Source organism: Triticum aestivum, chromosome 4B (genome assembly GCF_018294505.1).
Source record: "Triticum aestivum cultivar Chinese Spring chromosome 4B, IWGSC CS RefSeq v2.1, whole genome shotgun sequence".
Taxonomy (NCBI): Eukaryota; Viridiplantae; Streptophyta; class Magnoliopsida; order Poales; family Poaceae; genus Triticum; species Triticum aestivum.
Window position 1 is genome coordinate 519289687 of NC_057804.1, and position 21007 is coordinate 519310693.

The 21007-nt window shown below is 41.7% G+C and overlaps 3 protein-coding genes across 7 annotated transcripts; all 3 read left to right on the forward strand.

Annotated features, from left to right (window-relative positions):
* Nucleotides 1–301: 301 nt before the first annotated feature.
* On the forward strand, nt 302–5452 carry LOC123093046 (casein kinase II subunit alpha-2). 2 transcript variants are annotated; one of them, XM_044514923.1, is made up of 10 exons: nt 302–750; nt 1574–1703; nt 2269–2463; nt 3548–3696; nt 4124–4214; nt 4337–4402; nt 4554–4636; nt 4739–4793; nt 4872–4940; nt 5091–5452. In XM_044514923.1, exons 1-10 carry the CDS (start codon nt 665–667, stop codon nt 5145–5147), a joined length of 981 nt encoding a protein of 326 aa, XP_044370858.1. In that variant the 5' UTR covers nt 302–664; the 3' UTR covers nt 5148–5452. The 2 variants fall into 2 exon arrangements, with proteins under 2 accessions (XP_044370858.1, XP_044370857.1); XM_044514922.1 differs by having other exon boundaries at nt 304–750; nt 4730–4793.
* A 4261-nt stretch (nt 5453–9713) lies between these two features.
* On the forward strand, nt 9714–12285 carry LOC123093050 (54S ribosomal protein L51, mitochondrial). The gene is made up of 3 exons (XM_044514929.1): nt 9714–9937; nt 10754–10860; nt 11883–12285. Exons 1-3 carry the CDS (start codon nt 9858–9860, stop codon nt 12053–12055), a joined length of 360 nt encoding a protein of 119 aa, XP_044370864.1. The 5' UTR covers nt 9714–9857; the 3' UTR covers nt 12056–12285.
* A 1123-nt stretch (nt 12286–13408) lies between these two features.
* LOC123093047 (F-box protein At5g49610) lies at nt 13409–20934 on the forward strand. 4 transcript variants are annotated; one of them, XM_044514926.1, is made up of 8 exons: nt 13409–13689; nt 13794–13920; nt 14350–15003; nt 15104–15287; nt 15661–18496; nt 18574–18701; nt 19428–20009; nt 20122–20934. In XM_044514926.1, exons 1-5 carry the CDS (start codon nt 13613–13615, stop codon nt 15687–15689), a joined length of 1071 nt encoding a protein of 356 aa, XP_044370861.1. In that variant the 5' UTR covers nt 13409–13612; the 3' UTR covers nt 15690–18496; nt 18574–18701; nt 19428–20009; nt 20122–20934. The 4 variants fall into 4 exon arrangements, with proteins under 4 accessions (XP_044370861.1, XP_044370862.1, XP_044370860.1 ...); XM_044514927.1 differs by having other exon boundaries at nt 19428–19904; nt 20056–20934; XM_044514925.1 differs by having other exon boundaries at nt 19428–20934.
* Nucleotides 20935–21007: the final 73 nt, after the last annotated feature.

Sequence of the window (21007 nt, forward strand, 5' to 3'; positions counted from 1 at the left end):
CGCGCGCCCAACTCTATATGCCGCGCGCTTATTGCGCGTCCGCTGGAGCCCCTCTACCGATTGCGCGCGGTAAAAAGGGCAAATTTGCGGCGCGAAGCTCATTTAGCGTGGCTGTTGGAGATGCTCTAACGGACGAAGATTTTCCAAGTCTCAAAGTGGTCCCTGGCCTTGTCTAAAAAAAGAGTAGATCCCTGACACATAAAAGGGAAAAAAAGGAAAAATTCTGACTTAAAAAAGGGCAATTATTTTCCCAGCCTATTTTTGCTCCGGTTTCTCTGTGGCCGTATTTTTCTGATCCAGATTCAACATCATCTCACAGTCACCGATCAAACACAGGTTAACCGGTTTGGCCGGCGCGACGCACCCCTCCACCAGCGGCAAGCCGGCGGCGACGCCCCCGCACGCCGTGATATAGGCCCGTCCCCGTCCCCGTCCCCGTCCGAACGACACGACCTAGCCCCAAACCCACCCACGCGCACAGAGAAGAAACAAAAATCCCGAGCCCACCACCACCGCCACCATACTCCCCTCCCTCCTCGCCACCGTCGGCTCCCTCGCCACAGGCACCGTCGCGGCCCTCGCGGCGGCTGCGGCGGGGGCGGCGGCGAACGCGGGCTCCCTCCCCCGCGCCCGCTCGGCGGGGTCGGCCGTTGTGGCGGCGGCCATGTCGACGGCCCGTGTCTACGCGGACGTGAACGTGCGCCGCCCCAGGGAGTACTGGGACTACGAGGCCCTCTCCGTTCAATGGGGGTAAAAAAATAAAACCAGCGCCTAACTCTGCTCCTGTTTTTTTTTAATTATGTACCATGATCTATAGTAGAGAGATTAACTGATTATGTGGGAGGATCGCATCTAAAATTCACTGAACAACAATGTGTCACTGCTGGGGGATATATCGGTACATTTGTGTTCGAAAGTGTATTATGATTTATGTTCAGTTGCAGAGATTGGAACGGACTGGATGGGTTGTTCTATTGCTTGATTGATCGGTGTATTACACAATGAGGAGTCATAGGAGTGAACTCTGGTTTGTAGGATCTGAAAACCTTTGTTCGTCAGGCCGTGATCATTTTTTTAGGTGTCTGTCTAAGGTTCGATTGAGGCTGTTATTGAATACTACTGATGAGTGACGAGTGTTTTGCTATTTCAGATCGTCTTACTATACTTGTTGTTTGAGCTGTTGTGCTTGTTAGAATTATGCCTCGAGTGGGGCTGCATCCAGGGAACTGTATCCCAGAAGACTAAAACACCTGCAAAATAGCATTTATGGAGGCCATTTAAAATCTCTGCACAGAGGTCGTTCTTAGCAAAACAGAATGGAGTTGCACCAACCAAAATTCTCAATTGGACAAATTCTTTGAACGTTTAAACAGTAGTCATATGACCCTCAATCGCTATCACAGTAGTGAATCCACTTTTGCTTACTGTTTCAAAATTTTGACATGTGTTGTCACCTTTTTTTTTTAGTTGGTGAATTTCGGAGTGAAAAACTATAATTTTTTTATGGAATAAATATTTTGTTTCTTGTAGCTATGTACTTAGTTTGATCAACTGATTGTTCTTCCCCATTCAGTGAGCAGGATGATTATGAGGTCGTGCGGAAAGTAGGCAGAGGGAAATACAGTGAAGTCTTTGAAGGGATTAACGTAACAAACGATGAGCGATGCGTCATTAAAATCCTCAAGCCTGTTAAGAAAAAGAAGGTATCCTTGTTTACTTTGAAGATTAGCACATTTTGATGGTCTGCTATTATATTACAGCTGATAACATCAATACTTGGCGTAATTCGATGGTTACATACTCTGCATTTCCTACTTCTCTAACTATGGTTTCCTCCTTCACTAGTCTACTGAAAAGTTTCATCCTATCCTGTTTAATGCCATTTCTACAATTTTCAGCTTGCAGCTGATAGGTACAACTGTACAGTTAACAAGCTGGTCAAGGGATCTTATGTTTCTTCATCCATTTACATCCATAACTCGCATCTTGTGACTAACCACTTGCACCATATGATGCAACTAACCAGTTTGAAACCTGCTAATGTTTTTTTTAGGACCGAAACCTTCTAATTTTGTCACCGTTAGAGATCAGTTTAGCATCAGCTCTGTTATTAGTCTTCATGCCCTTTTCAGCTGACAAATTCCGCTTGTTTGTGCATGATGTCACTCTTGCTCATTTGTTGGCTATGCACCTTCTGCTGCATTCAACTCTATTTACCTGCTTATCGTGTTCTTTGTGCTATCCAAATATGTGAATTTTTTAATGCAGATAAAGAGGGAAATAAAGATTCTTCAGAACCTTTGTGGTGGTACAAATATTATTAAGCTTCTTAATGTCGTCAGAGACCAGCAATCAAAAACTCCAAGTTTGGTATTTGAATATGTAAACAGCACAGATTTCAAAGTTCTCTATCCAACATTTACAGACTATGACATCCGGTTCTATATTTATGAACTTCTTAAGGTACACCTTATTTTATTTAATCACTGGATGAAGTGTTGAACCTGTATCACATCTAGCAGATAATAAAGTTGTGATATATTTATGTGGTTGTACACATCTAACAGTCTAACACTGCTATGAGCTAAATCTTCCCTGTTATGAATTTTACTGCAATGATTTTATAGTTGCACGTCTTGTGATTTTATTATGAGAGTTTCAGTTGTTTTCCATGCATATGTTCCTTGAGAGGCTGACCCATGGGTAGTGCTTATCGATTGTTACATTTGGTCAACATCAATTGCTGACGGTGAATTATCTGGGTTGGTCTTCGTATATTGATTATTGAAACATGGAGGATAGGGTTGGGTATTTGGCTACAATAAATACGTGCAGAAACTGTAGAAGGATAATGTAGTGTCTAGCATGGTATGTTTAAGGCCGTAATACTGAATGTCCAGTACTTTGAATGTGAGGCTGAGCGCAACAGTAAAACTTATTTTCTGCATGGCTAGTCTGGCATGTATATACTTTCCCAAGTTGTTGATCGCCTTTCTGTTTTTCTTTGATATGACGAGCCAGGTGTCTTGAAAATTCTGTTATTTTTTCCTAGAGAAAAATAGCTTATGAGGGCACTACAATTTTCAGCTACATCTTTAATTAAAATAAGTGCAAATGTGTCTCCAGTTCCTTGGCAAAAAGACTTGTCACAGTGGTAGTAGATAGCCAAACCAGTGAATTGTGTTAGTGATAATTTCATAACTTTCTTCCATATGCTTATGCCGATGTAGTTTTCATTTGATAAGTTACCGAACTTTGTTTGCTTCTTGTTGGAATACAGTAAGATAATTGGCTCATTTTCACTTAGTCTCTATAAATGAAACTAAGTTTTTTTTTTAGTTTGTTGTAACTTGTAAATATAGGATCTCCTACTGTTCTCTTTTTTTTTGGTTAGTTGTTCACATTACATGTTCTGGACTTGTCCCCCCTCCCCCCTAGGATTTTCAATCTTATACAACATTTTAATGGATTGTATTTCTTACCTAGAAAAGTAATCTCCATCATTTTTGTTGTTGTTTTACTGATTGTCAGCCTGCTCACATTTCAGGCATTAGATTACTGTCATTCCCAAGGAATTATGCATCGTGATGTCAAGCCTCACAATGTTATGATTGACCATGAGCTTCGCTTGATTGATTGGGGACTTGCTGAGTTTTACTTTCCTGAGAAGGAGTACAACGTTCGTGTTGCTTCGAGGCAAGTTGATAAAATATAACATTTTGTAGCTCTGGTCATTTATAGCAATGCGGTATCCAAGTTTCATATGTAATTTATATGTAGGCATCTCTTGGTCCTGTATCAGGTTCTAGTTTCTATTCAAGAATGCTCACTGTTTTTTAAGAAATATATACCTTACGCAACAAATCGTTCTGCCTCCGTCATTCCCTTGTTTTCAGGAGATCTGTGCTACTTAATTTGGCAGAGTTTCTGTTTGTTTCCGAATTTTGAATCCCCTTCTGATCTAGCAAAATCATCATGTCAAAATTTGCTGTTTTGGTGGACTATAGTTATACATATTTGAGTAGTAAGGTTAGAGGAACTTGATCAGAGTCAGATGGATGTATGAACTCTTATATCTGAGCATGTGGATATTTTGACTGGAGCTCTTTCTTTCTTTATTCAGGTATTTTAAGGGGCCTGAATTGCTTGTTGACTTCCAAGGGTACGACTACTCTTTGGATATGTGGAGCCTTGGCTGTATGTTTGCTGGAATGGTATGTTTCCTTCCTGTGATCTGTAAACATTACAATGAAATTCACAAAGACCTTGCTTCTGTGAACACGAAAGACTTAATAATTAGACGTCAGTTATGATTTATTTGTTGTTCTGCACGCAGATATTCCGCAAGGAACCATTCTTCTATGGCCACGACAACCATGACCAGCTTTTCAAAATAGCCAAGGTTTGCCATTGTCACAATTGTCTTGTATTTGTTCACATAGCCGTGTGCATGCGTGCTATGCCTGAGCATAATGCATATGTGAACATCATCTTTCCTTTTTCGGTTGAAGGTATTGTAGCCAGTAACAAGTTTTTTTTATACTTCTGAGCAGGTGCTAGGTACAGATGAACTTAATGCTTATTTGGGAAAATACAGAATTGTGCTTGATCCTCAGCTAGAGGCACTGATTGGGAGGTAACTCACACTACCCTGAACATCTTATTCGTATGGTGTAACTATAGCACATTTTGCATCAGAAAACGGCCGTTTTCTTGTTGCTTAACACAGGCATAACAGGAAACCTTGGTCTAAGTTTGTGAATGCTGAAAATAGGCATCTCGTGTCCGAAGAGGTTACATATTTCCCCTGTTTTCCTCGTCCATCTGTCATTTCTCAATGCCCTGTCTAATTGCTGCGATACCCTATGCAGGCCATCGACTTTCTTGATAAACTTCTTCGCTTTGACCATCAAGATAGGCTTACAGCCGAAGAAGCCATGGTTTGTTTCTGCACCTATTCGTTCATAATAATATGAGATGCAAATAGTGGGCTAACCAACTTGTTAACCTGGGGTCAGCTTATGCGATGGTGTGTCCACAAGTATTATCCTTGGACAATATATGACACGTTCCTTTTGATCCCACTGCAGGCGCATGCCTACTTTCATCAGGTGAGGGCAGCAGAAAACAGCAGGGGGAGAACGTAGCCAAGAGCCCAAGAGAGCCAGGAGATTTGAGACGCGAAATCTGCTTCTGTTGAACAGATGTGGAATTAGATCCATCTAGCATCGAATTGATGCAGAGGTTGATTACTTGACCTGATGGTTGGGACGCTGTCGTGAATCTCTGATTGGCTCCTGAGATTTTCTTTATTTTTTTATTACTTGGAAGTTTAAACTGCGAGTCTACAAAACAGACAGGCTACGCATTGTCATGACTTGATGATTAGTTTTGATGCAACTTAAAGTTCTTGATATTACCCCTCAAAAAAAGGTTCTTTATATTATGTTTTCGTTTGGATTCTGGGCTTAATTTGAGGGACTCTGTTCAAAAAAATATTTCTGCCGTTTCAAAAATGTTTGCACAACTTAAAAAAAATGTTTATACCAAGTAAAAAATTTCATGTGATTCAAAACATATTTGTGATATTTTAAGAAAAATAATATCCAATGTAAAAAAATATTTGCATAAATTTTAATAAAACCAATAAATTTCTGTGGTAGTTTTTATCGTTTTTTGTTGTGGTTTTTGTTTTTCTGTGTATCTATAATTCTTTTCTTTGGGTTTTCCTTTTTTATTCTCTTTTTTTGTTCATTTTTTGTGTGTCTCTTTATTAGTCTACTTTGTTTTTTTTTCTTTTTCTTTTTCTTTTTCTTTATTCAAATACATGTTGAGTTTCTCAACATGTTGTATATTTTTCATATACACGTGCAACATTCTTTTATACACATTGATCACTTTTCAAATAAATGATTAACATTTTTACAAATACATGTTTGCAAGAATTTCTTCAAACAAATGTTAAACATTTTCAAATACACGTTGAACATTTTTTTGAATGGGACCAAACATTCTTTTTAAAAAATCACAAATATATTTTTGGAAATGCTTGAAGAATGTTTTATATGTTAAAGTTTTGTTTTGAATGGTATGATTTTTTACATTGTATAAACATTTTAAATGTTACGTAAATTTTTCTGGAATATGTGAACATTTTGTAAATGGCACGTACATTTTTTGAATGGTACGGAACATTTTTTAAATTTGCACCTTTTTTATATTACATAATATTAAAATGTCATGAATATGTTTTGAAACACATGAAATTTTTAATGGTACAAACACTTCTTAAAAGTTGTGCGAACATTTTTTATATTGTATAAACATTTTAAATGGCATGAACATGTTCTTGAAAAGCGTGAACATTTTTTAAATGTCGCCATCATTTTATTTGAATGCTATCAATATTTGTTAAAGTTATGCAAACATATTTTTAACACTGCATGGACATTTTTCTTTAAACGTGTGATGAACTTTATTTTGTTTATATATAGTTTTTTCATTTAAGTTGTTGTAAGAAATTTTGTAAATTTAAATAAAAGTAATAAACATGAAAGAAAGAAAAAGGGAAAGGAAGCAAGCGCGCGTCCGCGCTGGACTGGCCAATTAAGAAAGCACTTGAGGAGAGACAAATCGCTGCCCCAGATGCAGCCTCGAACCCGCTACTTGATGGGTGATATGGGCCCATTTGCAGTTCCTTTTCTAGTTTCGTTGGGCCCTAACAGGAGCGTCGCCCTCCATCGGTCCAACCCCACAGTTCGTACTTCGTTGCCATCCCCTCTCCCGCGGGAGCTATATCTTGCCTTAAGCGAGATGGAATCTGCCCTCGCTAAAGGAAATAGCGACTCGAGGCAATTGGGCCAGCCCACTCGTGAACACTAAAATGGTAATAAGCGAATAAAAAGGGAGCTACCGCTAGTTGATGGGTGATATGTATGGGCCGATATTGCGGTTCCTTTTCTAGTTCCTTTAGGCTCTAATAGGAGTGTCGCCCTCCAACGGTCCAACACCACAGTTCGGACTTCGCCGCCACCCCCCCTCCCCCGCGGGAGCTATATCTCGCCTTAAGCAAGATGGAATTTGCTCTCGCTGAAGGAAATAACGACCTGTGCGGGCAACTAGGTCGTCCTACTCGCGAACATAAAAATGGTAATAAGCGAATAAAAAGGGAGCTATCGCTAGTTGATGGGTAATATGTATGGGTTGATATTGTCGTTCCTTTTCTAGTTCCTTTGGGCTCTAACAATAGCGTCACCCTCCAACAGTCCAACCCCACAGTTCGGACTTCACCGCCATCCCCTCCCCACTCCTGCGGGAGCTATATCTTGCCTTAAGCGAGATGGAATCTGCTCTCGCTAAAGAAAATAGTGACTCGCGCAGACAACAAGGCTGGCCCACTCACGAACACTCGGGATGGTAAATAAGCGAATAAAAAGGGACCTCGCAGGGGATTCGATCCCTGGTCCACTCGATAGTTAACTGCGGTGCTAGCTAGCGAGCTAGGGTCGAGTTCCTCCCATTGTACTAAGGTGCCACCTACTTGAGGTTGAGGCAAAATGAGTAAGATTTCCACTGGTTTTTCTTGTTTTCTCAGTTTTACTGTTTTTTTTCTCTTTTCTCTTGTTTGCTTCATCTTATTTAATTTTCTTCAGGTCTCTTCTTTCCTTTCCTCATTTTCTTTTGTTTTTGGTTTGGTTTTCTTATCTCTTCTCCGTTTTTTTGTGTTTTTCATTGCTTTTAACTGTTTTTTCTTTCCTTACTCATTCCTTCTTTTTTTTCTTCTTTTTGTTTCCTTTCTTGGGTTTCAACATTTTTATTGATTTTTACTGTTTTTTATTCTTTTTGCATTTGTTTCTTCGGTTTCATTTTTTGTTTTCTTTTTCTTTGGTTTCTTTTTTTAGTTTTCATTGATTTTTTATTTTCTTTCTGTTAGTTTCCATTCTAGATTTTTCTTATATGTCAAAAATATTTTTTAAATGCATGTTTAACATTTTTAATACATGATCAACATTATTTCTATACACATTTCCACATTTTTAAATGTTTGATTTACATTTTTTCTCAAATACTTTTTTGACATTTTTTAAATACAATATTAACATTTATAAAAATGTTTTTCTTTTCTTTCTTTTAGTTGTCATTCTACATTTTTTGCATACGTCAAGAACATTGTTCAAATACCCGTTTAACATTTTTCTATACACATTTTTTGAATATACGGTCGACATTTTTTCTATACACATTTTCAACATTTTAAAAAATGCATGATTAACATTTTTCAAATACAAGATTAGCATTTTTTTAATACATGGTCAACAAATTTTTATACACATTTTCAACATTTTTTTAACACAAGATTAACAATTTTTTAACACATGGTCAACATTTTTCTATGCACATGTAACATTGTTATAATGCTTGAATAAGATTTTTCAAATTCGATTTTTTAATACATGGTCAACATTTTTTCTATACACATTTAACAATTCTCATGGTTGATTAATATTTTTCAAATACTTGTTCAACATTTTTTTTGAATGCTTGATTAACATTTTTTATACATGATAAAAAAATTCAATGTTTTTCTAATACATGATCAACAATTTTTCTATACGCATTGAATATTTTTCTAAATGCTTGATTAACATTTTTTAAATACTTTTAAATATTTTTCAAATACTTCTTCAACATTTTCAAATACTTTTTTAATATTTTTCAAATGTTTTTTGTAGAGTGTTTCTTTTAATTTTTATATTTATAATTTTTTAGTACAAAATTAAAGCAAAATACGAAAAGAGAAAATGTAAAAAAGGGGAAAAAGAAGGTTGTGGCCTCCCACGCCCCTGGGCCGGCCCATCTTGTTCTCCCCTTCAGCTAGGTTTCCTTCCAGGGAGCCCCCCCCTTTCCTCCTCCCCACCCACACACTTTTTTGATCTTGAGGGCGGCATGATGGCGTCGAGGGGTGTTTGGCAGTTGCAGAAGCTTGTGGCGAAGTACTGCGATTAGGGAGGGAGCAACAGGGGAATCAGGTACCCTTCATCATGCCGATAAGAGCCGATTTCACCGCTAGACAGACCCTAGCGATTTGATCTGTCCTGCTTTGATGCGTTAACAAGTTTAGATCCGGGAGGGGAGATCTGAATTACTCGCTCTATTAATTGAGTTGGATTGGTCTGTTGACTGTGCAGACCATGCATAAGGTACTTGATGTCTGACACTTTGCGCAAAGTCAGTTTGTGCATGGAAAAAATTAGCTGTAAAGACCTTCCTTAAATGTGTTATGGTTAGTATACCTTGTTATCTGTTTTTTTTTCTGAAAGGTGCTAGTAGTGTGTTTCGCGTGAAGAACATGGAATCTAGTTTTAAAGATCTCGATGAGAGGGATCCAACAGTGAAAACGGTTTGAGATTTGGACGCATGGTTTAGGAGATAAAATATTTTGAATAAACGGATCTACAAAAAAAGGAAAAACTCTTAGGTTGCGACAAATGACGCAAATGCAGCACCCCACTTGTCGCAACTTGAGAAGATGAAAGTGATCTTTAAAAGGAGTACTCCTTAATTAGTAATTTCGAGTGTACGCGCCAGCTCGCTATTTGGCGACCTACGCGCCAAATAGGAGTGGCCCAGCCGCACAGGCCCGGAAACTGCTAGCTAATGGGTAATATGGGCAATTCTAAAAAAAAAGGTAAATATGGGCCGGATATTGTTTCTCGGTGCGTTGGGCCCTAACCGGAGCGTCGTCCTCCAACCCACAGGACAGACTCCGCCGCCGCCCCCTCCCCTCTCCTCCCTTTCCTCCTCCCCAGTCCCCACCCACGCACTTGCTCGTTTGCGTTGATCCTGAGGGCGGCGTGATGGCGCTGAGGGGCGTTTGGCAGCTGCAGAAGCTTGTGGTGAACTACTGCGACTGGGGAGGGAGCAGCAGGGGAATCAGGTAACTTTCATCATGCCGATAAGAGCCGATTTCACCACTAGGCAGACCCTAGCGATTTGATCTGTGCTGCTTTGATGCGGTAACAAGTTTAGATTCGGTAGGGGAGACCGGACTTGCTCGTTCTGTTGATTGAGTTGGAGTAATCTGTTGATTGTGCAGACCGACACTTTGCACAAAGTCAGTTTCTGCATGGAAAAAATTATTGTAAAGATCTTCCTTAAATTAAATGTGTTATACTCCCCCCGTTCCCTAATATAAGACCTTTTAGCTTTTTCTTGGTTCGTATGTATCTACACACATTTTAGTATGTATGTTCACTCATTTTAGTATGTATGCAATCAAACTTGACCAATGTAGAGTTGTGTAGACTGGCAACATGGAAATGATTTCGACAAAATTGTAAGCAGAAGTAGGGATGGGTTATCTTTCCTCGTGGACACAATTGTGCATGTTGAGCATCGCGTTTGTATTATGTAATCCACATGATGCCATTGAAAAATAGCTCGCTGAATTACTGGAAATGGAGAAATTTTGTTTAGAAGAAACAGTTCAGTTACAGTTTAAGCCAATAGTTATTTGCTGGTTGTGCTGTAAATGAAGCTCGGGATTTTGGATTCTTGAACATAAGTTTATTCTCAATTTCACATATTATCCTCTTTCCCTGTGGATTGGTAGGCTATACTTTAAGCATTAGTTGTATGACTTTGCAGCTTAAATATTGCTTGTATCAATATCTTTGCTGTCAGGATTCAGTGCCTGAACACTTGAATCTTTCAATGCCTGCTCCTTCACATCTAGCACTCCTTGGAATTGTAGGGCTTTTATGGAGTCACATCTTCCAGCTTTGAAGGAAAAGAATCCCCAGTTAGAGGTAGTGACACAGCTTGTCCGTGGTCAGCATCCTAACTTGAAGGGCATTTACAGTAAGATCTTCATTTCCTTTTGACCATCATAGTGTTATATCACGAGTTATATGGCAACTGTATTGCTTATTACGGTGTTACTTTCTGATAGTTGTTTAGATCTTTGTGTTGGTACTGACCAAATGCATGCAACAACAACAACAACAACAACAACAAAGCCTTTAGTCCCAAGCAAGTTGGGGTAGGCTAGAGGTGAAACCCATAAGATCATGGAGTTAGTTATTTTTCATGCAGTCTCTTGCAGTCAAGCACTGTAGTTTACACTTGCCATATTTAGTTGAAAATTGCAGCACTGCGACATTTGTAACTGTTTCTTCCATGCGCTTAAGTACTTGTGATGAATTTAACTTGCTCAACAGCCCAAAGGTGAACTCACATGGTTTAAGCATGACAGGGTTAACTTTGCGCCCTTTGTATGAATAGATATTCTTTAGGAAATGTTGGCTTGTTTTGTTTGTGGGGTGCGCTTGTTCTATGCAAGTACATCCATCTCGGCTGTTCATTCATCAAATTCCATGGAATGCATTTCACAAATTGTAGTAATTTCTTCCACTTTTGTAATGTTTAGCCCCACGATAATTCCATTCCATTGCACTAGCCAAACCAAATCTGATGTTGCAGCAGGACTTACGGCATTACGCAGGCCAAACAACCATATAGATTCTGTTCGGCTGTTGTAGGAGTTACGGCATTACGCAGGCCAAACAACCATATAGATTCTGTTAGGCTGTTGTTGGAGGAGTTACGGCATTACGCAGGCCAAACAACCATATAGATTATGTTCTTCTGTTGTAGGAGGAGATTACTTATTAGGATATTTTTCATAAAATGCCCACCCAAATACTGGCATGACAGGAAATATCACTCCCTAACTCACTGACAAAATGACAAGGCCCACTCACATGTCAGCAAGACACGATTCATATCAAAAGACCATCCATGTTAGTTTTGATGAACTCATGGCTACATGTGCTTGCTTTGTGATTATTATTTGATATTTATGCAACATTATTCTTGTGCAGAAAACCATAACGAGAGAGTGGTTTGTGTCAGAAATTTAGCACCTGAGGACATCATGTTGCAAGCTAGTAGGCTAAGGTGTTCTCTGGGAAGGAAAGTGGTGAAGCTGAGAACCAGACACGTGATGAAACGGCCAAGTGTCCAGGGGACATGGACGACGGAACTGAAGATGTGAGTCAAAGTTCTAAGACGCCACGCGTCAAAAAAAGTTCTGAGACGGGCTGTTGCAGTGTTCCTTTTTAACTGTTTGAGATCTATGGGAAGAACTCTGTGCTGCTATTAGCCCTACCTTTGGTCAGTAGTTACAGTTTTTTTTTTTTTTGTTTGAGACATAATAATCTGATAATATCATGTAAACGTGGGAGATTCTTGTTAGTGGCAGATGCGATCTTAGACTTTCCGTTCCTTGAAGTTGCCAGGGTAGAAAATTTGATCTGAGTGGCTTTGCATGCCATGAACAGTTTTAACCTCCAATCCTTTGGTGGTTAACAGAGATGCTACTACTAGTATTATTCTTAAACTGTCATTGCGGGGAATGTTCCTGTCAATCGAGTGCATCAGGTGATTAACAGGAATCTTGTTGCAAGTTTCTCTCTGAAAGTGATGGTATCTACTGCATTTGAACTGGGTCGCTAAACGGTGTTAAAGCCGGGAATCAGACAGAAAACAATACGGTGAGGTAGCCAAAAAATGTACTCCCTCCGTCCCATAATGTAAGATGTTTTTTTAAACTAGTCGTGTCAAAAAAGTCTTAAATTTGACCATTTACTTTCATCCCCACTTCTAAAGTGTAAAAAACGTCCTATATTATGAGACGGAGGGAGTAGATGAATAGGAATCAGGTTCTGGTTTTGTGGAGTCTTCCTGTTGTTGGGATGGTGCTGTCCCAGGAAATGTTTTTATTAATGAGGAAAAAGAAAGAAGTGGCTCATATTTTCGCCTACTTCTTTCTTACAGTACCATTTAGTATTACGGCTGAGTGAGGTATATATGTACATAATGCGATGCGGATCGGAAATGTGATCTCGCTGTCTACCGTGTTGTAGTGTCAGCCTGTCAGGGCATCATTCAGTGGCATCTGTGGTGCTGTCCGGTACCAGAATATCTACCTGCCTTGAAGTCGCTGCAACCAGATTTTGGCATCCGCGGGTGCGATAAGAATATCTGTACCGGAAAGCTGGAGCAAGGGATAAGCAGCAGCAGGACGCGGAACGCACTAAGCAGTCGCCATTGGGCAAGCAGCCGCACCCGCACGCCTCCTTGAGGTCGCCGTCGGCGACGAGCCCGGAGCCGGCCAGATCGGCATGGCACAGCACAGCGTGTAGCTCAGCTGCCAGCAAAGTTTTTCTTTTCTTTTCTGAGGGGCGATAAATAATTTTTTTTGGATGAAAAATAATGTTGGATGTTCAGATGTGAACACCTACCTGACCTGGCGTGCTTCGCTGGGTTTCAACAGAGAGGAACATCCTCTGTTCTCGTACGGGCGCCGTTCGTTCCCCGAGCTAACCAATAAATAGCCGCCAGCAGGCCGGGCCAGGCTGCCACCACCGCGAAATAGCGGCAACCCAAAGCAAAGCAACAAACCCAGGAGGCCAGGACAGAGGCCGCTCGCCCTTCTCTTTCCCACCTCACCTCCCACCCACCGCAACCGCAAAGGTTTTCTTCTCTTCTCTTCTCTTCTCTTCTCTCGTCAGCCAGGGAGGAGGTTTCCCGTCCCGTCTCCGCCCCCGCCATGGCCACGTCGTTCGACCGCTGGGAGAAGGACCCCTTCTTCCTCGCCGCCGAGGAGGTCCAGGAGTCCGCCGATCGGTGCGCGCGCCGCCGTTTCGCCTTGGTTTTCTTCTTCTTCTTCGGTTCCGGTTCTTATGGATCTCGTTTTTGTTTTCTTTTTCTTCCTGTTGGCGTCCTCGCAGGATGGAATCGGTGTATAAGATATGGGTGCAGGAGAGGAGCGGCGGCGGCTCGGCCCTCGGCGGGGAGGTCGGCGCCGCCGAGCTGCGCCGCGAGCTGCACACCGCGCTCGGCACCGCCAAGTGGCAGGTGAATTTGGCTCCTCGCTGCTACTCTCCCCTTACCTTACCGTTCGTGTCGCGGCCGTGGATTGATCCGCTCGCCTCGATCGGCGTCCTCTGCTTCTGCTTGGGTTGTTAGATTTGTACTATCAAGGTCAATTGGTGAAGTGTACATGGCATGGCATAAACGTTGACTGTTCATGAAACATCATTTTTCACAGTTGCTCTGAAACATAGCACTATGATTTCTTTCCTTTCTTCTGCTGACAAGTAATTGTGTACTGCTTAGACTGCATTTATGTTTTTTTTTCTTTTTTCTTCGAAAAGGGGGATGCCCCGGCCTCTGCATCAGTAGACTGCTTGTTTATGTAGATGTGGGTGTGACTAAGACGGTTGAAGAGGTTGGTACAAGTGCCTTCAACTCAGAAGCTAACTGCTTGTTTATTTGTGCTTTTAGCTTGATGAATTGGAGCGAGCAATTAGATCAAACGACGAGGTTGTCTCGGCAGGAAAGGATACGAGAGCACTGCATAGCAACTTTGTTGCGGCGATTGGCTATCGCATATTAGAGGTTGAGAACAACCTGAATGCATCCAATGTCGCCGAGGGGAGGGGCACACTGAGCTGGATTCATTTGGACGAGAGTGAGCGGGACGACCTTGCGGCTTTCTTATCTGCAACCCCTCCTCAACATCAAGATAAAGTTGTTACAATCCCATCTGCTGGCGATATTCAAGTGGGCAGCAACCCGACAAGGGTGAGGAAAAATATTTCAGCTGACAGCTCCAATGATTCATCTGGCTCTGCAGACTTGAGTTCAGCGAGAGCAAAGGAAGATGCACATCGTGGGCACAGGAGGTCAGTCAGTGCCAGTGCTGATATTGGATCGTCGCCTATGTCATTTCCAAATGAACGAGAGGGTGCTGCTGAACAATCATCTCTTGGCCCACACAGAGCACCTTTGCTGAATATTGTCAAAGCGTGCGGATTGCCGAGTGCCTTGAAACCTAAGCCTGCAGTTAAGTACAAAAAAGGAGCTGTGAGGTGGGCACATGCAGACAAACAGGATCTTGAAGCGGCAATCCCTCTCACAAATCCTCAGTTGGGTCAGGTGATTGAGATCTTACTTGAATGGTGCTAACATCCATTGTTCAATACGATTCAGTTTGAAGCTTAGTTTTATATCCTTATATTGCCATTCTTTGTTGTAGGGCTTAGATGGATACTCTGAAAGAAGCATCGGTTACTTAAATACTTGCGATGGGGTTACATACAATAAGAAACTCTATGGTTGGCTTGGAGCACTGCGTAAGAAACTTCAGAGATCACAATATCAAATTCGATATGGGCGGCCTGCTCAATTGATTGTATTTGCACTTGCTGTTCTCATAATATGTAAGTTCGCTCATTTTATATGTTCTTTGTTTTGTTCTATTCCTTGCTTAAGCAACTAGAAATAAAGGCTAGAAAGTCAGTTGCAGCCTAAATGTATATATTAGGTATTGTGTGCATAATCATAATTATTCTGTAACTTATCCATTGCGCCCTAAGTTGGTGTTTTATTCCACATTCCACCACCCATCGCAATACCAGTTTAATGTTTTCTGTCTTTTAAGGTTGATTTTACGTTCAACAAAGTTTCAGCTGAATTTTGAGTAGAAAACTTGCATTTGATATTGTGATAAGTGATGACTTGATCCAATCATAAATTTCTTATTATTCAATGTTTTATACTCATACCTTACTGTTTCTTGTACTTCCTTTCCAGTTGTGTTTGTATTCAAGACAATATGGTGAGAAATTTGCATGGGCTCGTGATTGGGTTAGAAAAGCCCCACCAGATCAGCATAAATTGCATGTGGACAGGAGTGACCATGCACATATGGGAAGTTGGGAACCATGGCAGACTGTTTCTGGTAATCCACATTGAAACAAATGAAGAATGATTGTGGAGCAATTCACCACGCTACGTCTGTAACTCAGTGGCTTTGCCATTGGATATGCACTGGACGGTGGACGGTCTGTGCGGCATGGTGTATCTCAAGATCTCAGTTCTCACAGTGACCAGTTGGCTTGTGCTTAATGGTATGCCCTGAACTTCAAATTAGGGTCATGCTGCACTAGTGGTGATGCAGGTGCAGCTAGCAACAGGAATGCGACTGGGAGTGCCGACTGGTGATTGTGCTATCGCCTATGGGGCCTTACTTGAGATTTGAGAAGGCTTCCCTTTGGTTATTTTATTGAACCTGTGATAATTGGTTCCAGATACAAATAGAGATTTGTTCTCAAGTGCTGTAGAAGAGGCTGGAATAGTTGTACCGGGATCTGCTTGAACTGTAATAATACCTAAACAACAGAGTTAGAGGCTTGGCGATCCTGTTTGGTCTGTGGCTGAATTTATAATCTGAAGTTCAAATTTCACAGGTGCTAATAGGCTTTTGATAATTCTACAGAGTTGCATCTTTGAGAAGTTTTACCACCCATAAAAAGCCATAAACTGGTTTGTAACTGGCATCTCTAGCTCCTGATTATTATCCACGGATGCCTTCTGTTGCTAATAAACCAGCCCTGTTGACTGAGTTAACTGAATTCTCTCTTCCCATATTTTTTTCTTTGAAAGAGAGGTTTTTTGTTTGTTAAGCTGCTGCAACCAGGAGCAGATGTCAAACCTTTTGATGTGCACTCAAGCACATTAAATAAACTTGTGGTTAATCATTTCCCGCACTTCACTTTGCTTTGTATGCTTGTGGGCTTTCTAATTAGATTATTGCCTAGCTTACTTTGCTTTGAGATTGCTTGCCATATAGGTTGTTTTCATCTAGTTCCATATCAAGATAACCTACTTTATTCATAAATCCTAAAAATTGATAATTAAACTTAAAATTGTTAGTCTTTTATTCACCCACCCTTTCGGTCGTATAGATACTTTCATATAGTACACGACAAATACATTGTACGTACAGTGACAAAGGCCATATCTCGTCATGTCTCAAGGTGGACCGGTCCAACTCGGTGATTCCCATCCCTTATGTACTATTGGGTTAGTATCTCTATGCCCACAACTTGTGAAACATAGTCATCAACCGAATAGTATACTAGTCAAAGGATATATGTCTGTATAACCTTGTCACTTAAGGACTATTAGACTAATCATCATAAAATATATAATCTCATAAACAAGTCACATGCTCATTGGTACATATCAGTGATGATGTTTAAGGACAATAGAAATAATTCATGAATACATATAAGGAAATAACATCATCATGATTGCCTCTAGGGCATGTCTCTTGTAGGGCTCTTCTCGTCGCGGATCCGCCACTCAAGCTCTAGGCCAGCTGCGCCGCCGAGACTCGCCCTCCTTTGGTTGTGGGGCCGCGGACTCTTCCAGCAGCTGGAGTGCAGCCTCCTCGACTATTGGGTTCCTGACCTCCTTTGTCTCCTGGCCGCATGTCTTTAATCATCATCGGAGCCAGCCCTCTCCTAGTCATGAGCCCCCGGCGAGGTCACCGTCTTCCTGGTCTGGTGCCTATGCTCGACGGCTAACTGCTAGGTGGTCCACCTGAACAACACATGGTTGTTTCGCTTCCTGATCGTGCCGACGCCGGCAAACCACTTGAGCGGCGGATTGTGGTGCCCATCGAAGGGTCTTCGTGAGTGTTCCTCGCTCCAGATCCAGTGGTGGCTGTCGGTGGGCTGCACTGGCGAGGTTGCGGGATGTAGCTGGGAGGCTCCTTTGTGGGTTTTGGCGGCTCTTACTCCGACCAATTTGCATTCGACAGTGAGATGAATTCTATGGATGGCAACTTCATGCAGAGGGTTGGTTGTGCAATGGCGGTGGTGACACCGTCACGTCATGACTGTCCTACGTTTGAAGTTGTTGGGATCGCGAAAAGTAGTGGCAAACAACACATGATTGACTTTGATTTGGTGATGCTTTTCGTGTACCCGGTCCCAAGCTCCGGGGTGAAAACCCAGTCTGACCCGTGTTGGTTATACCTGGCAATAGCAATCTTTTTTGCGTCGTTACCTTATTGAAGGCATTGTTCGGATATGCTCGGACTTGTTCTTCAGAACGAAAACTTATGATCTTGACTTTGGTGGTTGGATCCGGTGACGATGACGCTCGACCGTTGTACCATTTCAAAAGGTGTTGTTGTTGAAGAACCGTTCTCATGATTCTTGTGGCGTCAAGAGATGGTTGATGTGGACATGGTCATTGTTGTAGTTTATGAACCGCTTAGTTTTCCGTCGCTTTGGCATAACTTTGATATTGTACGACTTTATTCTATGCTGGCGTATTTTTTCACTTTTATGTTGGGGTGTTGGCTTAGATGTGTGCATCCTATTTATGGGTATAGAGTTTGTATACCCTGATCAATAAATCCACCGTTTATCTCGGGAAAAACAATCAATTCTACTTCGACCATTGTAGCATCTGACTTCCTCTCCCCGGTCCTAAGGCTTCATTTCGCCCCCACCCAGAAAACACCCTCGCTCTCCACCCTCACCTTACACCGGCGGGAGAGGAGCGTGCTTCTCCGCTCGCTGAAATCTCGCGGCTCCTGCTGGTTGATGTTCTGCTCCGGGTCTGGCACAGCAAGGTGAGAACACAATCCCTTGTTCGTACTATTTGCTGCCCATGAATTGGATCTGAGCAGAGCATCATTCACATTCGCAGAGGCCAGAGGGGGGAGGCCGGTGGTAGGTAGGCTTCTGCTTCTCCGTCGTCCTCGGGGTCGAGCAGATTCTCTTGGCCGGTGTGCTGCTCTGATGCCGTCTTCCCCGTGCGAACTCAACACTGCACAGGTCTTTTTTTATCCATCGAAACCCTAACTAATAGCTGCACTTTAGAGTAAGATATTCGATTAGCTTTGCGTGCTTCCGATCCAATTAATTCATTGTTAGACAATTCATGAGTTCCCAAGTAGAGCAATTAGCCCATGGTACATGGAATGGAAGGTACTATGTGCAGTTAGCCCTTCTTCCAGTTTGTGATGACTTCTGACTGATTAATCAGCTACGCGCCGAGTTAATTAATTCATGATTTCCTTGCTTCTTTATGATATTCGTGTTTGGAGTGTGTATATACACACCTGCAGAGCTCTTGAAACAAATGGGTAAGAACAGATTGATTATTAAATGCATGGAAAGTTGCAAGAAAACCAAACGGCTAGAAATCTGTAGGTGTGAAAATAGATTACGTGCAAAGATCCTTTACAGAGAGCATTATGTTGTGACCAAATTCTTGGTCTAATCCTGCATATCTGTAAGCCGTTGTTCAGTTTTGCTTTTAGTACTGAATCGAACTTAATTTTTTTCAAGATGTCAATTGCTCTATACTAATGTTTATGATTACGTTATCCCAATAAAGCTGAACTTGAAATGGATTAAAATGACTAACTCGTGTAGCAACTGCTTTGTCCCCCAGTAAAACATAGTTTCAGATGATTGAATTATGTTACAGTTTTTTTGTCTCCATGATTAAAAAACTGCTTTCGTGTCTATCCTGACATTATGAGTTTTGCTTTTCAGTAAACTACAATAGAGATGGACACTGAGAATGGTTTTCTTGCTGCTAAGCTAACTGATGATCTAGTGGTGGAGATCCTCTCCCGGCTGCCGTTCAAGTCTTTTTGCCGCTTCAAATGTGTCTGCAAGGCCTGGCTTGCCTTCTCCTCTAATCCAGATTACTGCAAGGAGCTTTTGAAAATTCCGATGGGTCTTCTATATCAACACCGTTATGATGAATTTGATAATGATTTCGATGACTCTGCTATCAAGCTTGCTAGCCTGCCCCACAATGACAAGGAATTTGATGAAGCTCTTAGTTTCCTACCACAATATGAGCAGTTAGAGCTGCTGGACTCTTGCAATGGCCTGGTCCTTTGTAAGTACAAGAGCAGCTGTACTCCTTTTGGTATTTGCCGCTTTATCGTGTGCAATCCGGCAACACGAGAGTGGAAGGTGCTCCCTGATACTCCTCCTAGCGATTATAAACCTTTTTGCAATGTGAGTTTTCTGGCTTTTAGCCCATCATGGTCGACAAAGTTCTACATCTTCAACTCTCAGCGGCCGAGCACCCGCTATTGGGTATTTGGCCCCGTCAAATTTGAGGTGTTCTTGTCTGACCTTAACACTTGGTTTCTGTATGATACATCAGTGCTCTTTGAGGCAAAAGTTTCTCGACCACACATGTTTATAGATGGAGCATTGTATGTGCACACAGGTTTGCATGACATTCTGGTCCTGGAGGAAACTAGTTCTGGCATTCCGCCGTCTCTTCGGACTATTAAGTTGCCGCATGAAGATGGTGCCTTTATGGGTAGGTTTGGCCAATGTTGCTTTGGCCAATCTTCGGGGGCCTTGCACTATGCATTGCCAGAGGAGGATGCTCGTACGATTCTTGTTTGGAGTCTTGATGTTGATGAGCCTTATGAGTGGAGCCTCAAGTACCGCCTCAATATGAGCCAAGCATTCGGAAGGGACAACCTTTGTCAGCATGGTGCACCCCACTGGAAATCCGACTATGCTGTCGTCTCTCTTGACCTGGAGAGAGATGGTCTTTTCCTGATTGACAAACGGGAGGACAAGATCCGTTTGTACAAAATTAGCACCGGTGGACTTACTCACATTCAACCAGAAGACCACCGCTCCCGCTTTTTGAATAACAAGTACTATCATTATGTGGCATCCTACTCAAAGCTCCCAGCTTTAACCATGTAGTCGGTACCATCTTTGTTTGGCTTTTGAGCGTGACACCTCTTTATATATGCTGTCAAAAAATGCAGAGGCAGTTCTTCTCTCAGTTAATTGCTATTTATGGACTGTAATCTAGGACCATTTTTTGTTTTCTTGAACCTATTCCGTTTGAGTACCAAATATTAATGAGGTTAGCTCTATTCTGTCGTCATGTAAATAAACTGATTGTAGCAGAAGCTGCATGTAAGCTGGGAGCCCTATGTATTCTGCCCTAGCCATCTCTCTGCAAATACAGTTCCTGAAATTTCCCAGGGAAGATGCTGAATTTCTTGGAAATACTAGAGGGATGTGTGCTCTGTGACATCTGTCTGAATGGAAGAAATCATGGCGTGCTCCCGGGAAAGGATAAACTG

Excerpts from the sequence above, each read along its gene's own strand:
- LOC123093050 (XM_044514929.1), top strand. The coding sequence starts at position 9,858 with ATGGCGCTGAGGGGCGTTTGGCAGCTGCAGAAGCTTGTGGTGAACTAC. Across the intron at positions 9,938-10,753 it reads GGGAGCAGCAGGGGAATCAG|GGCTTTTATGGAGTCACATC; the intron begins GTAACTTTCATC and ends TTGGAATTGTAG. Across the intron at positions 10,861-11,882 it reads TAACTTGAAGGGCATTTACA|AAAACCATAACGAGAGAGTG; the intron begins GTAAGATCTTCA and ends ATTCTTGTGCAG.
- LOC123093046 (XM_044514922.1), top strand. The coding sequence starts at position 665 with ATGTCGACGGCCCGTGTCTACGCGGACGTGAACGTGCGCCGCCCCAGG. Across the intron at positions 3,697-4,123 it reads AACGTTCGTGTTGCTTCGAG|GTATTTTAAGGGGCCTGAAT; the intron begins GCAAGTTGATAA and ends TTCTTTATTCAG. Across the intron at positions 4,637-4,729 it reads CTAGAGGCACTGATTGGGAG|GCATAACAGGAAACCTTGGT; the intron begins GTAACTCACACT and ends TGCTTAACACAG.
- LOC123093047 (XM_044514924.1), top strand. The coding sequence starts at position 19,443 with ATGGACACTGAGAATGGTTTTCTTGCTGCTAAGCTAACTGATGATCTA.